The 17,026-nt window shown below is 37.7% G+C and overlaps 1 protein-coding gene across 1 annotated transcript; it reads right to left on the reverse strand.

Annotated features, from left to right (window-relative positions):
• Window positions 1-1,912: 1,912 nt before the first annotated feature.
• oscp1b (organic solute carrier partner 1b) lies at window positions 1,913-17,026 on the reverse strand. Its single transcript, XM_083550443.1, has 10 exons — window positions 16,807-17,026; window positions 13,075-13,229; window positions 12,518-12,685; window positions 12,323-12,403; window positions 12,066-12,169; window positions 11,328-11,456; window positions 10,640-10,709; window positions 10,305-10,444; window positions 10,090-10,153; window positions 1,913-6,184 (listed from the first exon to the last, which is right to left on the reverse strand). The coding sequence occupies exons 1-10, from the start codon at window positions 16,916-16,918 to the stop codon at window positions 6,065-6,067; spliced, it is 1,143 nt and encodes a 380-aa protein (XP_083406569.1). The 5' UTR covers window positions 16,919-17,026; the 3' UTR covers window positions 1,913-6,064.

A 17,026-nucleotide genomic window follows, 5' to 3' on the forward strand; every position in this document is an offset into this window, starting at 1 on the left:
AGTGTAAGTGACAGTACAGCCCAGCCAATAAAGGCGGAAAACCCGCCCCCTTCCTCATGCAGCCAATGACATGCGGCGTATTGTGGCCGAAAGAAAGCCTCACTCAGGCATATGTCATTTCAAACATACTTCTCAAAGCTGCTAGTAAATACACTTTAAACTATAAAAAAGAATATGGATTAGGCTTAGAAAACTAAATAATTAAATAGATTAAAAAAATATATATTTTTATAACTCTGCTGAAAAGACTGAGCAGCTTCCCATTCCCAAAACACACAGCAAGCTGGTCAAACTAGTCAATAAAAACTTTTGTATTATTGCTGTTCAAGTGCCATCATACTCAAATTCATTTAAAGAACACAACATATGTAAGGCAGTCTGAAAATCACATTTACTGATTATGAACAAAAAAATTTAATAAAAATAGAATACCGTTTTTTGCTAACGTTTTTTAATAATAAATTGCTTTTGTCCCAGGTTTATTATATACTACTTTCCTCTACCTTAAAACAGATGTAAATACTACCAGCGTACACAGATGACACCTTGTTCTTATTCTTTCATGCACAAGACCCCTAAGTGGTGCTATTTTAGTGTTTCTTCACTAAGCCCACCTACACCAGCGGCTTCAGTTTAGAGTGGGAAGCTTGTCAACATACAAGCCTTTCTTTTATAGCCAGTTTCATTTTCCTGCCTTGACTCAGCGCAGTTTTTGCATTTAGCAGTATGAGACTTATCAACCTTTGGCTTCAAATTGCCCGACCCACAGTTTACTGGGTGGAAACTGAGTGAATCATGCTTTGTGAGTAGGCAATCCATGTAAAGGGGAAGACAGATTTTTAAAAAATGAAAGGAAAAATAAGTGTCTGGACTGAAATGTGTATAGTAAAGTGTTAGAAAAGAACACTGTAAATGAAATTACATGTAAAGGTCATTATTTATGTCTACTATAAGAAGAACAGTGGTGCAACAGGCAGTGGAGCCTCACAGCTCCAAGGCTCCTAGTTTGATTGTGAGCTTGGGTAACTGTCTGTGTATAGTTTAGCATGTGCTCCACGTGTCTAGTTTCCTCCCACGTCCCAAAACATACCAGTAGGTGGGTTGGCTAAACTAAATTTTCCCTAGCTGCCAATGTGTCTGTGCGTGGTGGATTGCTATGTGCCCAGCATTCTAGAGATTATAGGTTACAGAGAGGCTCTGTATCCAATTTGATTCTGGCTGAAATCAATTTAAGTGAACTGAAGATCAATGAATAAAAAGCAGGTATGTTAGAAAAGAGTTACTTAAACACTACAAAGATAAGCATTTAAGGCCACAGTTACTATCTCTGGCAAAGTGTCTCAGCATAGCTTGGCAGCTATGCTTTCATTTACCCATGGCTGAAATGGAGAGCATGTGATTGTAGTGTTTTGTTTTATGGCTTATCTGAATTCACTCTGACGTCATTGGGCTGATACAAATTAAGTTAATAATAGGTAATCACAATGGTACAGAGAAGCATAGTAATAGAGAAGTGTTCATTGATGTTGTGGGTCAATTAAAGTGAGGACTCAAATTTGGAGCACATGCATATGTTTAAGAAACAAATTAGAGGCACATAGATTGGACTTCTCATTGGGAATGAATGTGACTGTGATTCATTCATTCATGTGTAGGAGCAGAATGTCTCTCCCACGACTATTCAAATGAATAGCAGAGTTTCAGAATTGCTGATTAGAAAATGTCATCAAAAGCCCTACTGTGTTGGCTGTGTGGGTGAATGAAAGACGGGTAGGAAGCAGGACATAATGACTAGTCTGAATCGTTAGCCAACGATCAGTGTGCACTGCTACGGGAGCAGACTGTCTGTCACTCAATATGTGACAAGATTAACAAGAGAAAAAAAGAAGAAATAAACACACATTTCACAGTCTGAGAGAATGCCACTATTTTCATGGTGTATTCACATCACATGTAGAAATAAAGCTTTCTGTAACAGGTAGTTATAAGCATAAGCAGTGGTGGGCCGTGCATTTGGTACCTGGGCCTTCAGTGGGGACGTACCCAACTTAATCCACCTCCTAATACCAACAATATCATGTCGCAATTATAGAAACCAACAATACTATTCAAAAATGCAATATAACAATGCTTTGCATTACAGAAAGAGAGGCATTTCACACATGGAGGATGAATATAATTTTAATAAAGCAAGCTTTAAACCTCTAAACTACAACCGCAACTGTGCACCTACATCATCTGGAGCACTTCAGAAACAATATTTGTCTGAATACGTGACAAAAACGTTAAAAATGTAAATAAAATACAACCTACTCATCAGAGATGCAGACTCATAATTTGCACCGCTCCTCAGAGGCTGTAAGCCAGTGGTACCACTCGTATTCACTGGTCTTTAAGTGGAGAACAAACTCTTTCCCAGCCCTAGCGAGCTTCGGGGGTTGGCCGACCTCTGGATGGATGGGGAGCATCGGTGCACAGCCACTCAAGGACATTAACAGAGTTGACCTGTAGCCACTCCTTTGTTATCTTGGCTGAGTGCTTATTGCTTTTTGGAAGATAAACCGTCGTCCCAGTCTGAGTTCCAGAGCGATCTGGAGTAGGTTTTCATCAAGGATGTCTCTGTACATTGCTGCATTCACCTTTCCCTCAATCTCTACCAGTCTAAATCATGTCCAATCAACTGAATTTGCAAAGATTTCAAACAAACTTCTTTCACATTCTCATTATGAGGTATTGTTTGTAGAATTTTAAGGAAAATAATTAAATGAATTCATTTTGGAATAAAGCAGTAACATAACAAAATTTGGAAAAAGTAAAGCGCTGTGAATACTTTTCAGATGCACTGGACATAGTAGATAATGTCATAAAATACCCACATGGGACATAGTGGCAATATTAAAGTACAAGATTGTACATGTTGTGAAGATCTTGAAATCAGTAAAACAGGACAGTATGCACTTTCAACAGTAAGCACAAATTACTGACCCCTAATAGCCCAGACTAGTGTATGTGTAGTGAACAGTGTTATTCAATATGTAAACAGTGTTGTCCATGATGCTGAAGCGTTTCTGCAATATTCCCTTTTAAGCCAATTACACTTGCATTCCTTCCGTCTGGCAACACATCCAATATGGATTCAGCCTTCCTGCTCAACTTGCTAATCTTTTTGGTGTCATCTGCCCTGATCACATTATTTAGCATTATCAAAGTTTATCACATTTATTATTAAGTTCTTTTTCAATTAAAACTAAAACAATTCAACATGCAATCCAAAATGTATGGCTTTTTGATACTAATATTTTTCAATAGTCTTACACTTATAGGTTGCAATAAAATTGAGCATTACAAACAAATATTTACATTAAATTAAATTCAGCACAGAAAAGACAAATTTGTGCAGTTTACGCATGAGATTGTTTACTCTCTGCCCCAGTAAGTACTAAAAAAAAAAAACTGTGTGTGCTATGATTCACACAAGCTGCATTAGTGGCGATAGCTTGTATTAACATTATGCTGAAATTCATTTATTATATTGGTAGTGAGCACACATTGGATTCTTTCATTTTTATTTTGTGAATTATGTATGAATGAACATTGTGAATGATTGAAAACACAGAAAATTAAGTTAACATTGTTATACAGGATAGGGAGGGTATTTTATGCAATCTTTACACATCTTACACAATTTTTTTAGGTGATAAATTAAAATAATATACATTCAAATAAATTCACGTTAACTGAAATCTCTAAAAATTACACAAAAAAAAACTGAACACTGAGGCCAGTTACAGGGCCTCTATAGCACTCAAGTGCATTTCATGCAAAGAGATGATTCAGTTTTCTTATCTAAAGGTCGTGTGTGTGTGTAGGTGGGTGGGTGGGTCTGGAAAAATGCAGAACCAATGAATACAACAAGGAGAGACCTTTTAATTGATCTAATTTTGAGACAGCTAACTCTGATAGTTATGACTGATAATTGATTTTGTCAATACTAATTAAATGGTTAATGGTTCAGATTTGAATTTGGGGTACATCTGTCATTATTTCACCTAAGGTTCACATGCAGCCAAGCATGCAGCATTCAAGCTAAAAATGATCATTTACTCTTTACTCTTTGTTCTCTGATGTAAATATGAGATTCTCATATATAGACTGAAAGAAAGCACACTCTCTATAAATTATATGGTTTTGTGTACCAGGACATAATAAAAAATCATCTGGTCCTTAGCAGGCCTTACAATTAGGTAACTACAAGCTCAAATAAACACCACCAAATGACATATTACATGTGTCTTTATTTATAATTACAAAAATAAAAAAGCTAATTATTTATATTAAAAGGCTAAGCAATAGCTGAGTGCTACTGATTGAATCATCTTGATTAACTGATCATCAGCAAGTGTGGCCACCTTTGAAAAAGCTTATGTTTCAGTTGTTTGCTGATCTGGAGCATTCAGGTGTGTGTTAACACAATGCCAAAGAGGAAAGGCATCAGCAATGATCTTAAGGAAGTGACTGTGGCTGCCCATCAGTCTTGGAAAGGTTATAAGGCCATGTCCAAACAATTTAAAGCTCAAAATTCTAACTGCAAACAAGATTTACATCAACAAAAAGAAGGCAGCATGGCTTAGGTGTAGGGAGGGCTAGGGGGGGGTGATTATGATATGGGCTTTTTTTTAAGCCACAGATCATTGCAGTCACTGAACTCCGCTGTGCACCAAATATTCTAGATGTTGGGCAGCTAATGCCTGTAATTACAACAGGACACTAAGCACACCAGCAAATCTACAACAAAATGGCTAAAAGAGAACAAACTCAAGATGTTGCAATAGCCCAGTCAAAGGCCAGACCTCAACTTGCCTGAATTGCTGTAGCAGGACCTTAAGAGAGCTGTGAATAAACAAAGATAAACTAAAACAATGTTGTTAAGAAGAGTGAGACAAAAATACCTCCACACCAATGTGAGAAACTGATAAAGTCATACAGCACATGATTTCTTCAGGTTATTGCTGCAAAATAAGGTTCTACAAGCTATTGAATCATAAGATATACTTAGTTTTTATGCATACCTTCTCCATTTTGGTGAACCACATAACAACACATGTAATATGTCATGTGATGTTGTTCATCTAAGCTGTATTTAAATTCATACTGAAACCTGCCTAGGACCAGATTATTTGTTATTATGACCTGATATTAATAAAAAAACAGTTGTAAAGAAGGTGTAGTTTCTATTTCTCATGAGTCATACTCCTTAGTTTTGACAAAGTTCATAGCATTTCTATTTAGTTGTTGAACTTTATTATATATAGCTACTCTAAGCATTACAGGATATCACATTATAATGAAGCAAGGCTATGACAGGTAAGGGATGTAGTGTACATAAGTATTAAAGCTTCCACAAGGAGTTGGTATAGGAATACAAATTGGTAAAACACAGCTACACAAAGTGCAAATCTCAATGAAAGTGATGTCAGTATTATTTTGAGAAAGGTAGAACTGAAATGACATCAGTTCACAGGACCTCCACAGGAAATCACTTTTCTTAGTGTTTTAATTCCAGCCTGTAGCTGGCAAGGCTATGTATGGCGCAATGAACCATTACGCTATGATTAAGTTTAGCTGTAAACGTTTGTATGTGCAGTTTTAGTAACTGCCCTGGTGCTTTGTTATTGTAATGATGTTTTAACAGAGACCACAGTAACTTTACTCATATTCTGAAAAGGATGCCAATAGCTTTCCTGAGCTGTAATTGATATTTTCATGGAGTTAATGTACATGAATGACATTTGTTGATGGAACAACTGGTTTGTCCAGTGAAATTTACATTAACATTAAGTTATGATTTCACAGCAACTGCTCAGATTTAAAGAATCCCCAACATCGGCTGCACCCAAACAGGATGGATGGTGTCGGACAATGATCGACTACCAGTGCAAACACAGCTCCTAGGTGTTGGCATTTTGGGAGATGGCTGTTCTCTCAGCTTTCTGCATGAGACCCCGAAGCACACCATGCACAAGTTAGACTGTTTTACAAAATCCAAATGCATATTCTCTGCACATCAGAGGCCATCCATCATTGCCAAAAGGTCATCACCTTTGCTGCTGGAGCTTGGAACTGGTTCTTCTGACTCTTTGAACTCCCCAATGATCTTTACCAACTCTGCATTGGCTTGGCTATCCTGAAAAACAGTGAAGAGGACCAGTGTGGTCAAGGAATCTGTTGCTCTTGGTCATTATGTATTTTGATATCAGCGAATCTGCTTAATGTGTAATTCTTTAAATAACTAAGACAATACACTATTAAATGGATTTTGTCAGAACATGCCATTTTTTTCATATATACATACATACACACACATACATATATATATATATATGTATATATATATATATATATATATATATATATATATATATATATATATATGACACACACACACACACACACACACACACACACACACACACACACACACACACACACACCACAATACTGTATAGCAGCACAGATTTACCCTCTCTGAAAATAGCTGAAAAAAAAACTGCCAACAAAAGTGAGTACACCCTAAGTAAACATTTCAAAACTGTGTCCAAAGTGGCAATATTTTGAATGAGTACCACTGTTATCTAGCAAGGCTTCTCCACCCCAGGTGCTCAATACGGTTCAGGTCTGGAGACATACTTGGCCATTCCATCCCCTTCATCTCTAGCTTCCTTAGCAAGGCAGTTGTCATCTTTTGGGTATGTATTGGCTCGTTGTCATATCATGTTGGAAAACTCATTTTGGCCATTTCTTATAGAAGTACATTATGCGCTGCTTCAGAATGTCACAGTACATCCTGGAGTCCATGTTTCTTTGAATGAAGTGCAGCTCCCAAATACCAGTAGCAGCCATACAGCTCCAGACCATGATGTTACCACTATGCAATTTTCTTGGTGCTCCTTACCAGGTTGTCGCCATACATGCTGGACATCATCTGAGCCAAACAAGTTTATCTTAGTCTCATCAGACCACAGGACAAGATTCCAGTAATTCATGCGCTTGGACAGGTGGTCTTCAGCAAACCATTTTGCGGGCTTTCTTGTAAACCAGCTTCAGAAGAGGCTTCCTTCTGGGATGACGGCCATGCAAACCAACTTATTGCAGTGTGTGGCGTATGGTCTGCTCTGACAAGCAGACCTTCCGCTTCTGCAATCTCATGCATCTGGTTTTTTTAAGCCTGCTTCTGCACCTGATGCACAGCAAGATGTGCTCAGGGTGTACTCACATTTGTTGCCAGCTATTTTGACAATAATGGCTGTATGGCGAGGACACGGGAGGAGCTGGTCAATGACCTGAAAAGAGCTGGGACCACCGTTTCCAAGGTTACTGTTGGTAATACACTAAGACGTCATGGTTTGAAATCATGCATGGCACGGAAGGTTCCCCTGCTTAAACCAGCACATGTCCAGGCACGTCTTAAGTTTGCCAATGACCATTTGGATGATCCAGAGGAGTCATGGGAGGAATTCATGTGGTCAGTTGAGACCAAAATAGAACTTTTGGGCCATAATTCCACTAAACGTGTTTGGAGGAACAAGAATGATAAGTACCATCCCAAGAACACCATCCCTACTGTGAAGCATGGGGGTGGTAGCATCATGCTTTGGGGGTGTTTTTCTGCACATGGGACAGGGCGACTGCACTGTATTAAGGAGAGGATGACCGGGGCCATGTATTGCCAGATTTTGGGGAACAACCTCCTTCCCTCAGTTAGAGCATTGAAGATGAGTCGAGGCTGGGTCTTCCAACATGACAATGACCCGAAGCACACAGCCAGGATAACCAAGGAGTGGCTCTGTAAGAAGCATATCAAGGTTCTGGCGTGGCCTAGCCAGTCTCCAGACCTAAACCCAATAGAGAATCTTTGGAGGGAGCTCAAACTCCGTGTTTCTCAGCGACAGGCCAGAAACCCTGCTGCAGTGTGTGCAAACCTGGTGAAAAACTACAGGAAACGTTTGACCTCTGTAATTGCAAACAAAGGCTACTGTACCAATATTAACATTGAATTTCTCAGGTGTTCAAATAATTATTTGCAGCTGTATCATACAAATAAATAGTTTAAAAATCATACATTGTGATTTCTGGATTTTCTTTTTTAGATTATGTGGACATGCACCTACGATGACAATATCAGACCCCTCCATGATTTCTAAGTGGGAGAACTTGCAAAATAGCAGGGTGTTCAAATACTTATTTTCCTCACTGTATATATACATACATACATACATACACACACACACACACTAATATATATATATATATATATATATATATATATATATATATATATATATATATATATATATATATATATATATATATATATAAAATACACAGTGCCTTGCGAAAGTATTCGGCCCCCTTGAACTTTGCAACCTTTTGCCACATTTCAGGCTTCAAACATAAAGATATGAAACTGTAATTTTTTGTGAAGAATCAACAAGTGGGACACAATCATGAAGTGGAACGAAACTTATTGGATATTTTAAACTTTTTTAACAAATAAAAAACTGAAAAATTGGGCGTGCAAAATTATTCAGCCCCTTTACTTTCAGTCCAGCAAACTCTCTCCAGAAGTTCAGTGAGGATCTCTGAATGATCCAATGTTGACCTAAATGACTAATGATGATAAATAGAATCGACCCGTGTGTAATCAAGTCTCCGTATAAATGCACCTGCACTGTGATAGTCTCAGAGGTCCGTTTAAAGCGCAGAGAGCATCATGAAGAACAAGGAACACACCAGGCAGGTCCGAGATACTGTTGTGGAGAAGTTTAAAGACGGATTTGGATACAAAAACATTTCCCAAGCTTTAAACATCCCAAGGAGCACTGTGCAAGCGATAATATTGAAATGGAAGGAGTATCAGACCACTGAAAATCTACCAAGACCTGGCCATCCCTCTAAACTTTCAGCTCATACAAGGAGAAGACTGATCAGAGATGCAGCCAAGAGGCCCATGATCACTCTGGATGAACTGCAGAGATCTACAGCTGAGGTGGGAGACTCTGTCCATAGGACAACAATCAGTCGTATACTGCACAAATCTGGCCTTTATGGAAGAGTGGCAAGAAGAAAGCCATTTCTTAAAGATATCCACAAAAAGTGTCGTTTAAAGTTTGCCACAAGCCACCTGGGAGACACACCAAACATGTGGAAGAAGGTGCTCTGGTCAGATGAAACCAAAATCGAAATTTTTGGCAACAATGCAAAACGTTATGTTTGGCGTAAAAGCAACACAGCTCATCACCCTGAACACACCATCCCCACTGTCAAACATGGTGGTGGCAGCATCATGGTTTGGGCCTGCTTTTCTTCAGCAGGGACAGGGAAGATGGTTAACATTGATGGGAAGATGGATGGAGCCAAATACAGGACCATTCTGGAAGAAAACCTGATGGAGTCTGCAAAAGACCTGAGACTGGGATGGAGATTTGTCTTCCAACAAGACAATGATCCAAAACATAAAGCAAAATCTCCAATGGAATGGTTCACAAATAAACATATCCAGGTGTTAGAATGGCCAAGTCAAAGTCCAGACCTGAATCCAATCGAGAATCTGTGGAAAGAACTGAAAACTGCTGTTCACAAATGCTCTCCATCCAACCTCACTGAGCTCGAGCTGTTTTACAAGGAGGAATGGGCAAAAATTTCAGTCTCTCAATGTGCAAAACTGATAGAGACATACCCCAAGTGACTTACAGCTGTAATCACAACAAAAGGTGGCGCTACAAAGTATTAACTCAAGGGAGCTAAATAATTTTGCACGCCAAATTTTTCAGTTTTTTATTTGTTAAATTTCGTTCCACTTCATGATTGTGTCCCACTTGTTGTTGATTCTTCACAAAAAAATTACAGTTTTATATCTTTATGTTTGAAGCCTGAAATGTGGCAAAAGGTCGCAAAGTTCAAGGGGGCCGAATACTTTCGCAAGGCACTGTATATATATATATACACACACATGTAGATATATACACTGTATATATAGTGTAATTAGATACTAAAAACTACTTTAAAAAAAAATCTGTATCATCTTTTTACCTTGGTTGCTTGAATATTTATTACTCCGTAAGAAAGCTCCGCTGGTCTTGATATCAAAGCCTCCCTGTGGAGAAAATGACCATTTCAATCATTCAAAGACTCATTGTTGTTTCAGTGAAATAAAACAATGCTATTGCATCAACATGTGCAAGACACACACTCAGTTCCTTGTCTAAAGCAATTAAATAATCAAATCAAGTCAAATAATCACTCACTCTTCCTCCTCGTCAGTAGCAAAGAGGTTGACACGGAAACCAGAGTCAGTGTTGCTTGGTTTTCGAATCTCCAAACCTCCCATCAGTTTTGCAAGTAGATTCAGCTCTTCTTTTGCCAGTGGGTTTGGTATTGTGTTGACCTTAACAAACATGGGTTTTATGCACAATAATTGCAAATAATTGCTATTTACTATATTTAATAATGATATCTTGCAGTTCAAAAAACAAACAAACAAACAAACAAACAAACAAACAAACAAACAAACACAAATCCATAAGCTATCTGGATTGTTTGTGTACAGGTATACAGCCATTCGAAAGACTCACTACCTTACCTTTGTGCGTTGTGATGAAATCTTAGAGGTTCCAGACATGTGTGTCTCCACGGGACGACTTACACTATACCTGTTAGGAGAAATACAACACTCGCAAATCTGTAGATCTGGAAGTGTTTTATAATGCAGCTATGTTCTGAGTAATCTTCCTTAATAGCATGGTTTATGAAGCAGCTCCAGCTGCAATGTGCTCATTCTAAAAGGACACCATTTGCAAAGTAACAATTTACACAGGATGTTGTGTGGTGCACAATCACCATAGGGTTTAAACAATTAGCGTAATCATTTAAATAGTAAAGGTTTATATGAGAAGATGAGGGTTAGAGTGAAGGCTATTTGCTTTACATACATTACACATGAACAAATAAAAAAGATTTTTTGTTTTATAACAAATTGCACAAATCACAAATGTAATAATCAAACTGCTATGGTATAATAGGGATATAACACTAGAGAGCATTCTGTTTTTGGAAAATAACCAGGGTGGTAAAAGTAACTCTGCTTTACATCAGGCTGCAACGCCCAATCCTTTATATCTTCCTGTAACAACATGCGTAGTTGTGTTTAAGCTCTTACCTAAAATATCAGATTTTTATGGAAGGTTTTAAACATGAAGCCACACTTTGTTGGGGAAACCCCAAGCACCCATACGGTTCTCTTTAAGGTTGAGTGGAGCAGTGAGACTCACATGTTTGTGCCTAGCTTGATAACTCGGTCACCAAACAGTTCGAAAGAACCCTCACGGAGAGCAGCTGTGTAGTTTCCCCCATCACGAAACTGCAACCTCTTCACCTCCTCACCATTACAGCTAAACATTCTGAAAAGGTACAATGAGTGTTTATTAAGCACAATAGGAGGGAAGCAGCAGCAAACGGTTTCTTACAGTCCTCTAATAATATTAGACAACGCTGAGGGCTTCGTGTTTGGATTTCACAGAATGTGTCTTCGAAATACATTATATTTCATTAACAGTTTAATAAGCACAACAGGACGGATGCATCAGGATACGGTTTCTTATAGTCCTCTTACAAGGTTACACAATGCTGAGGGCTTTCAATTTAAAATACCCGATTCGACATGAAACAGCTGTTGATTGTGCTTAATGTGTTTCTCAGAAGCACTTTCCTCTCACTGTACTGTGCACACTCAAAACCTTTACAATGAAATTCCCATGACATCTTGATGAATTCAAAAAAATCGTCTGAAACCGAGTTAATTAGAATTAGCTCTACCAGTTCTAATAAAACCAAGAAGGTTCATTTATAGCTGACAGTGAAAGGCTAAACAGAGGAAACACATCTTTCAATACTTTGTTCTAACTGCTGACTTCCCCCTTAAAGTTTATTTACATTTTTTCTATCCTGACACACTTTTTCCTCATCTCACTTTACAGCTAAATGCAGGAACGTGAAAGGAAGAGAGATACCGTATGAGTCCTGGGGAGTGAGTGCCATATGGAAGCGGTCCTGATGTAGGAAGTACAAAACGTCCATTGGAATTTTGCACTTTGTCTTTCAGAAATATAGACACCTGGAAAAACAGCCGAACAGAATTTAGTTTCTTACCCGTATACATAAATCTTTTTCCCCTTATTTTATAAGAATCACTTGAATGTTAGAATTGATGATAATGATTTATGCACATAGAATATTTGTGTATATGTAAATGAGAAGGTTGGCTTACTCTAATATGCATATCCTGAAAGAAGATGAGCAATGTTTGTCTAATTAGTTGAAATTCCCCACAAGATAAAGGAGTATATATCTGAAAGATAGAGACAAAGAACAAATATGTGAAATATTACAACTTGACAAACCTGATGAAAATAGCTGGTGTATAAAACATAGAGTTTGCCTAAAAACAGTACAAGTTCCCTACCTGGATGAGTTGCCTATATGTTTCATCCACCTGGCTGAGAATGCTGGGGGTGTCTCGCACAAACTCCTTTATTGCATCCATGTGGTTGAAGGTCACAAGTAGAATATCTTTAGGGCGAGGGCATAAAAGGACTTGATATTTAAAAGCCATGGTCATCAAGTCATAAAGCTGGACATGGGGAAAAATCCAAATCAAAACTATTAACAGAATAACTCTTAAAGTTACTGTTCATACATATGAATACACACTAGAGGGAGCCATTTGCACACATAATTACTAAGTAGACTAGTTATAAAAAACATTAAAGTCATAATAAAAGCTTCCAGCAATATTCAAACTATAGTCAGTTATAAATAAGGGGGAGAGGGATATACCAGGCAAACAATTATGTCTGAAAGTGTGCCTAATGTAACTATTTTGCCAAAAGACCAACATACTCTCATGTTGATAAAAGTTGCCAGCTCTCACTGATAAAGAATGAACACTAGTTGCTTCCTCACTGTATGTGTGAACATAGTATTAGAAGGAAAACAAGCTTGACTTGAACATGATGTTACCTTGTCCATACTGGCTTGGTTAAGTCTCATTATAGAAGCATGGGCAAGTCGATCAAAAACCGTCCTCAAAGCCTTTTTGGAGTACAGCTCTTGTGGCTTAAAAAGCTCCTCTAAGAACTTCTTGTTGAACATTGTGGTGATGATATCATTCATCACTGTCACAACACAGAACAGAGAAATAGAAGAAATAAGAGAAACATTTGCAGAGAATACATTCAATTGAAATACAAGCAGGCAGCCTGCCATCTAGAAGCTCAACAGCAGACAGTACATGTGAAGGTGCGTGCTTGCAGAAATATTCATGTCTCTAATCTTTTCCTATGCATTGTTGCTAGTGCATTGTAACAATGTATTGTATTGGATCTTTTTATGGTTTTGTCCTGATTAAATAAAAGACCTAAATCTATTAGCAGGGTTTTCTGCTTCCGGCAGAAGCTACTTTGCAATATGGCTATTAGCAAAGCAAGTGGGGGAACAACAATACCTCGTTTTCTGTCCTCCTCTATCCATCCTGCTACAGTGGCTATAAAAATTGCAAAAGGAAACGTTGAACACTTTGTGAAAGCTATTGCTGGCTACACAGTCACCATAGTGACCCACCCCACTCATTTTGCCACTTCATGAATGCATTTTCATCCAGGCTACTGCAATCTTGAAACAGTTGTGTCTACGTATATGCCCTATGACCCCATCGTGAGTAAAAAAAAATCGTGAGGTTTTGACTCTCCTTTTTATGGTTCCTTTGTCAAAGGCATTTGTACATGTACTGTACTGTAAACTCAACAAAAATTGTGAATTACTTGTCATAAATGTTTGATTGAATAATACAATAATAAATCGATTTATAAACATTTTTATTATATTTATTAGTACAAACTCTGTTTTGAAATGCTACTCTGAACCTTTGAGCCACTCGCGGCTTCTCGCGAACTATCAGATTTTTCGCGAGTTACTCTTAGTCTGGTTCCAAATAAAAAGTTGCGAACTATCGAGGTCGCAAGTGTCAAAGTCGCGAGTATCAAGGTTCCTGTGTGTGTTTGTGTGTGTGTGTGTGTGTATATATATATATAAAATTAACACTAGATTATCTGATTAAATTCAATCACCCAAACCTTTAGCATTTACCTGTTTAGGAAAATATATGATGTTAAAATGTATGGTTATAGTCAAATAATTTCTGCAAAGCTACTTAAGAGCAATGTTCATTATTAGAAGGACTATACAAATAAAATGTAATGTAAAGCATTGGCTATTGACCTTTGGTGTTAATGTTTCAAATTGTTCAAATATATACACACACATACACACACACACACACACACACACACACACACACACACACACACACACACACACACACACACACACACACACACACACACACACACACACACACACAGCAGGTAAAATAAGTATTAAACACGTCACCATATTTCTTAGTAAATATATTTCGAAACATTCTATTGACATAAAAGTTTTCTCCAGATGTTGGTATGCTATCCACACCTACAAAGAAATCAAACCATAGATTTCCATTAATGAAGTTATGTGTAATAATGTTAAATGACACAGGGGGAAAAGTATTAAACACATAAAGAAAGGGAAGTATTAAAAAAAAAAAAAAAAAAAAAAAAAAAGCCATGAAAAGCCAAGACACCAGCTGAAATCAATCAGTAATTAGAACGCAATCCTGCCCCTCGTCACTGCAAATAACCATCAGCTGCTTCAGTCCCAACTAATGGCCTATATAAAGGTGTTACATTACATTACCTCTGCAACCTTATTGCTGCAAAATATACTGAGAGCATTGGTTCCAGAAGGATTTCTAAACTTCTGAATGTTCCAGTGAGCACTGTTGGGACCATGATCCAGAAGTGGAAAGAACATTTCACCATAAACCGGCCATCACAGGTGCTCCTCGCAAGTTTTCTGACAGGGGAGTGAAAAGAATATCAGAAGAGTTGTCCAAGAGCCAAGGACCACTTGTGAAGAGCTACAGAAAGACCTGGAATTAGCAGGTACAATTGTTCAAAGAAAACAATAAGTAATGCATTTAACCGCTATGACCTGTGTGCACGCTCACCATGCAAGACTGCATTTCTGAAGAAAAAGCGTGTTAAAGCTCGTTTAAAGTTTGCTGCACAACATTTGGACAAGCCTGTGACATACTGGGAGAATATAGTCTGGTCAGATGCGACCAGAATTGAACTCTTTGGATGCCATAATCACACCATGTTTGAAGGACAAATGGCACTGCACCCCAAAAACACCATACCAACAGTGAAGTTTGGAGGTGGGAACATCATGGTGTGGGGTTGTTTACAGCATACGGTACTGGCAAACTTCATATAATTGAAGAAAGGATGAATGAAAAAATGTACAGACATTCTTGATAAAAAAAAATCTGCTGCTATCTACCAGGATGATGAAGATGAAATGAGGGTGGATATTTCAGCAAGACAATGATCTCAAACACACAACCAGAGAAACTCTCAACTGGTTTCAGAGAAAGAAAATAAAGCTGCTAGAATGGTCCAGCCAATCACCTGACTTGAATCCAATTAAAAATCTATTGAAAGAACTAAAGATCAGAGTTCATAGAAGAAGCCCACAGAACCTTCAAGATTTGAAAAATGTTTGTGTAGAAGAATGGGCCAAAATCACACCTGAGCAATGCGTGCAACTAGTTTCTCCATACAGGAGACGTCTTGAAGCCGTCATTATAACAAAGGCTTTTGTACGAATTTTTTAATACATTTCAGTAAGTGTGTTCAATACTTTTTTCCTGTCATTTCCCATCAACTACACATAATTTATGGACATCTATAGTTTGATTTCTTTGCATGTATGGATTGCATGGGTTGTTGGTGAAAATTGTCAATAGCACCTTTAGAAATATATGTATGTGTGTGTATATATATGTATATATGAGTATATGTATATGTATATATGTATATGTATTATGAGTATATGTATATGTATATGTATATATGAGTATATGTATATGTATGTATGTATGTATGTGTGTGTATGTGTGTGTGTATATATATATATATATATATATATATATATATATATATATACACATACATACATACATATATATATATATAATGTATATATGTGTATGTATGTGTATATATGTATGTATGTATATATATATATATATATATATGAATAAAGATATTTGATTACAAGAATATCGTGTTGAATAATATTGTTCCACTGGGTAAGATGTTCATAATATAAACACGGATGTGTAAATAAATAAGTAAATATATACTGATCACGATCCTGGGGAAGATAGTCCATTATTCCATGCCCCCTTCCCTGATAAAAGTATATATTCAGTATATCTTCAGGTTAATAAGCAAGATAAAAACACACCAACTTACCAAGTAAAGACTCATTTGTTACTTTAATTATATTTGTGAAACATTAAAATAAGCAAAGCTAACGTTCAGCACAGGTCAAAAAGATGATTGGACATCTGACATGACTACTGATCGAGCAACCAGCACAGCTTTTCGATGAGTGGTAGTGGTGAGGATATTCAATAAAAAGAATATGTTGAATAATTAGGTTTAGCTGCCGTTCATGCCTAAGCAGTCTAGTAGAGGAAATGAATAAAATAATATTAACAGCAGGGGGATATAATCACGTCCAGCAGATTCAGGAGAGAAGCAGAGGCACGTCTGCTGTTTAAACACACGCTGAGTTAGCCATCGTTACCTTTCTTAGCTTTGTCGGTGGGGATATTCTGCGCTCGCAGGCGCTGGTCCAAGATGTACAGCATTTCCCCTCCGAGATTAATAAACACAAGAGGCAGCGTTCGCGTTGACATGTTTCCGTTCACCCCCACAAACCAGCGCGCTAAGAATGACCGCAGCCTGGCCCGAAAATACCGCACTGTGTAACGCTATCAGATACAGCACACTGAGGATGCGCGAGC

This window comes from Silurus aristotelis (genome assembly GCF_946808225.1).
Source record: "Silurus aristotelis genome assembly, chromosome: 1".
NCBI lineage: Eukaryota > Metazoa > Chordata > Actinopteri > Siluriformes > Siluridae > Silurus > Silurus aristotelis.

What these genes read in the sequence shown, in the direction of transcription:
- oscp1b (XM_083550443.1), bottom strand. Translation starts at nt 16,918, where the DNA reads ATGTCAACGCGAACGCTGCCTCTTGTGTTTATTAATCTCGGAGGGGAA. An exon ending in TTCAGGATATGCATATTAGA is followed by an intron (nt 12,170 to 12,322) that starts GTAAGCCAACCT and finishes CTGTTTTTCCAG; the next exon opens with GTGTCTATATTTCTGAAAGA. An exon ending in CACTCCCCAGGACTCATACG is followed by an intron (nt 11,457 to 12,065) that starts GTATCTCTCTTC and finishes GTACCTTTTCAG; the next exon opens with AATGTTTAGCTGTAATGGTG.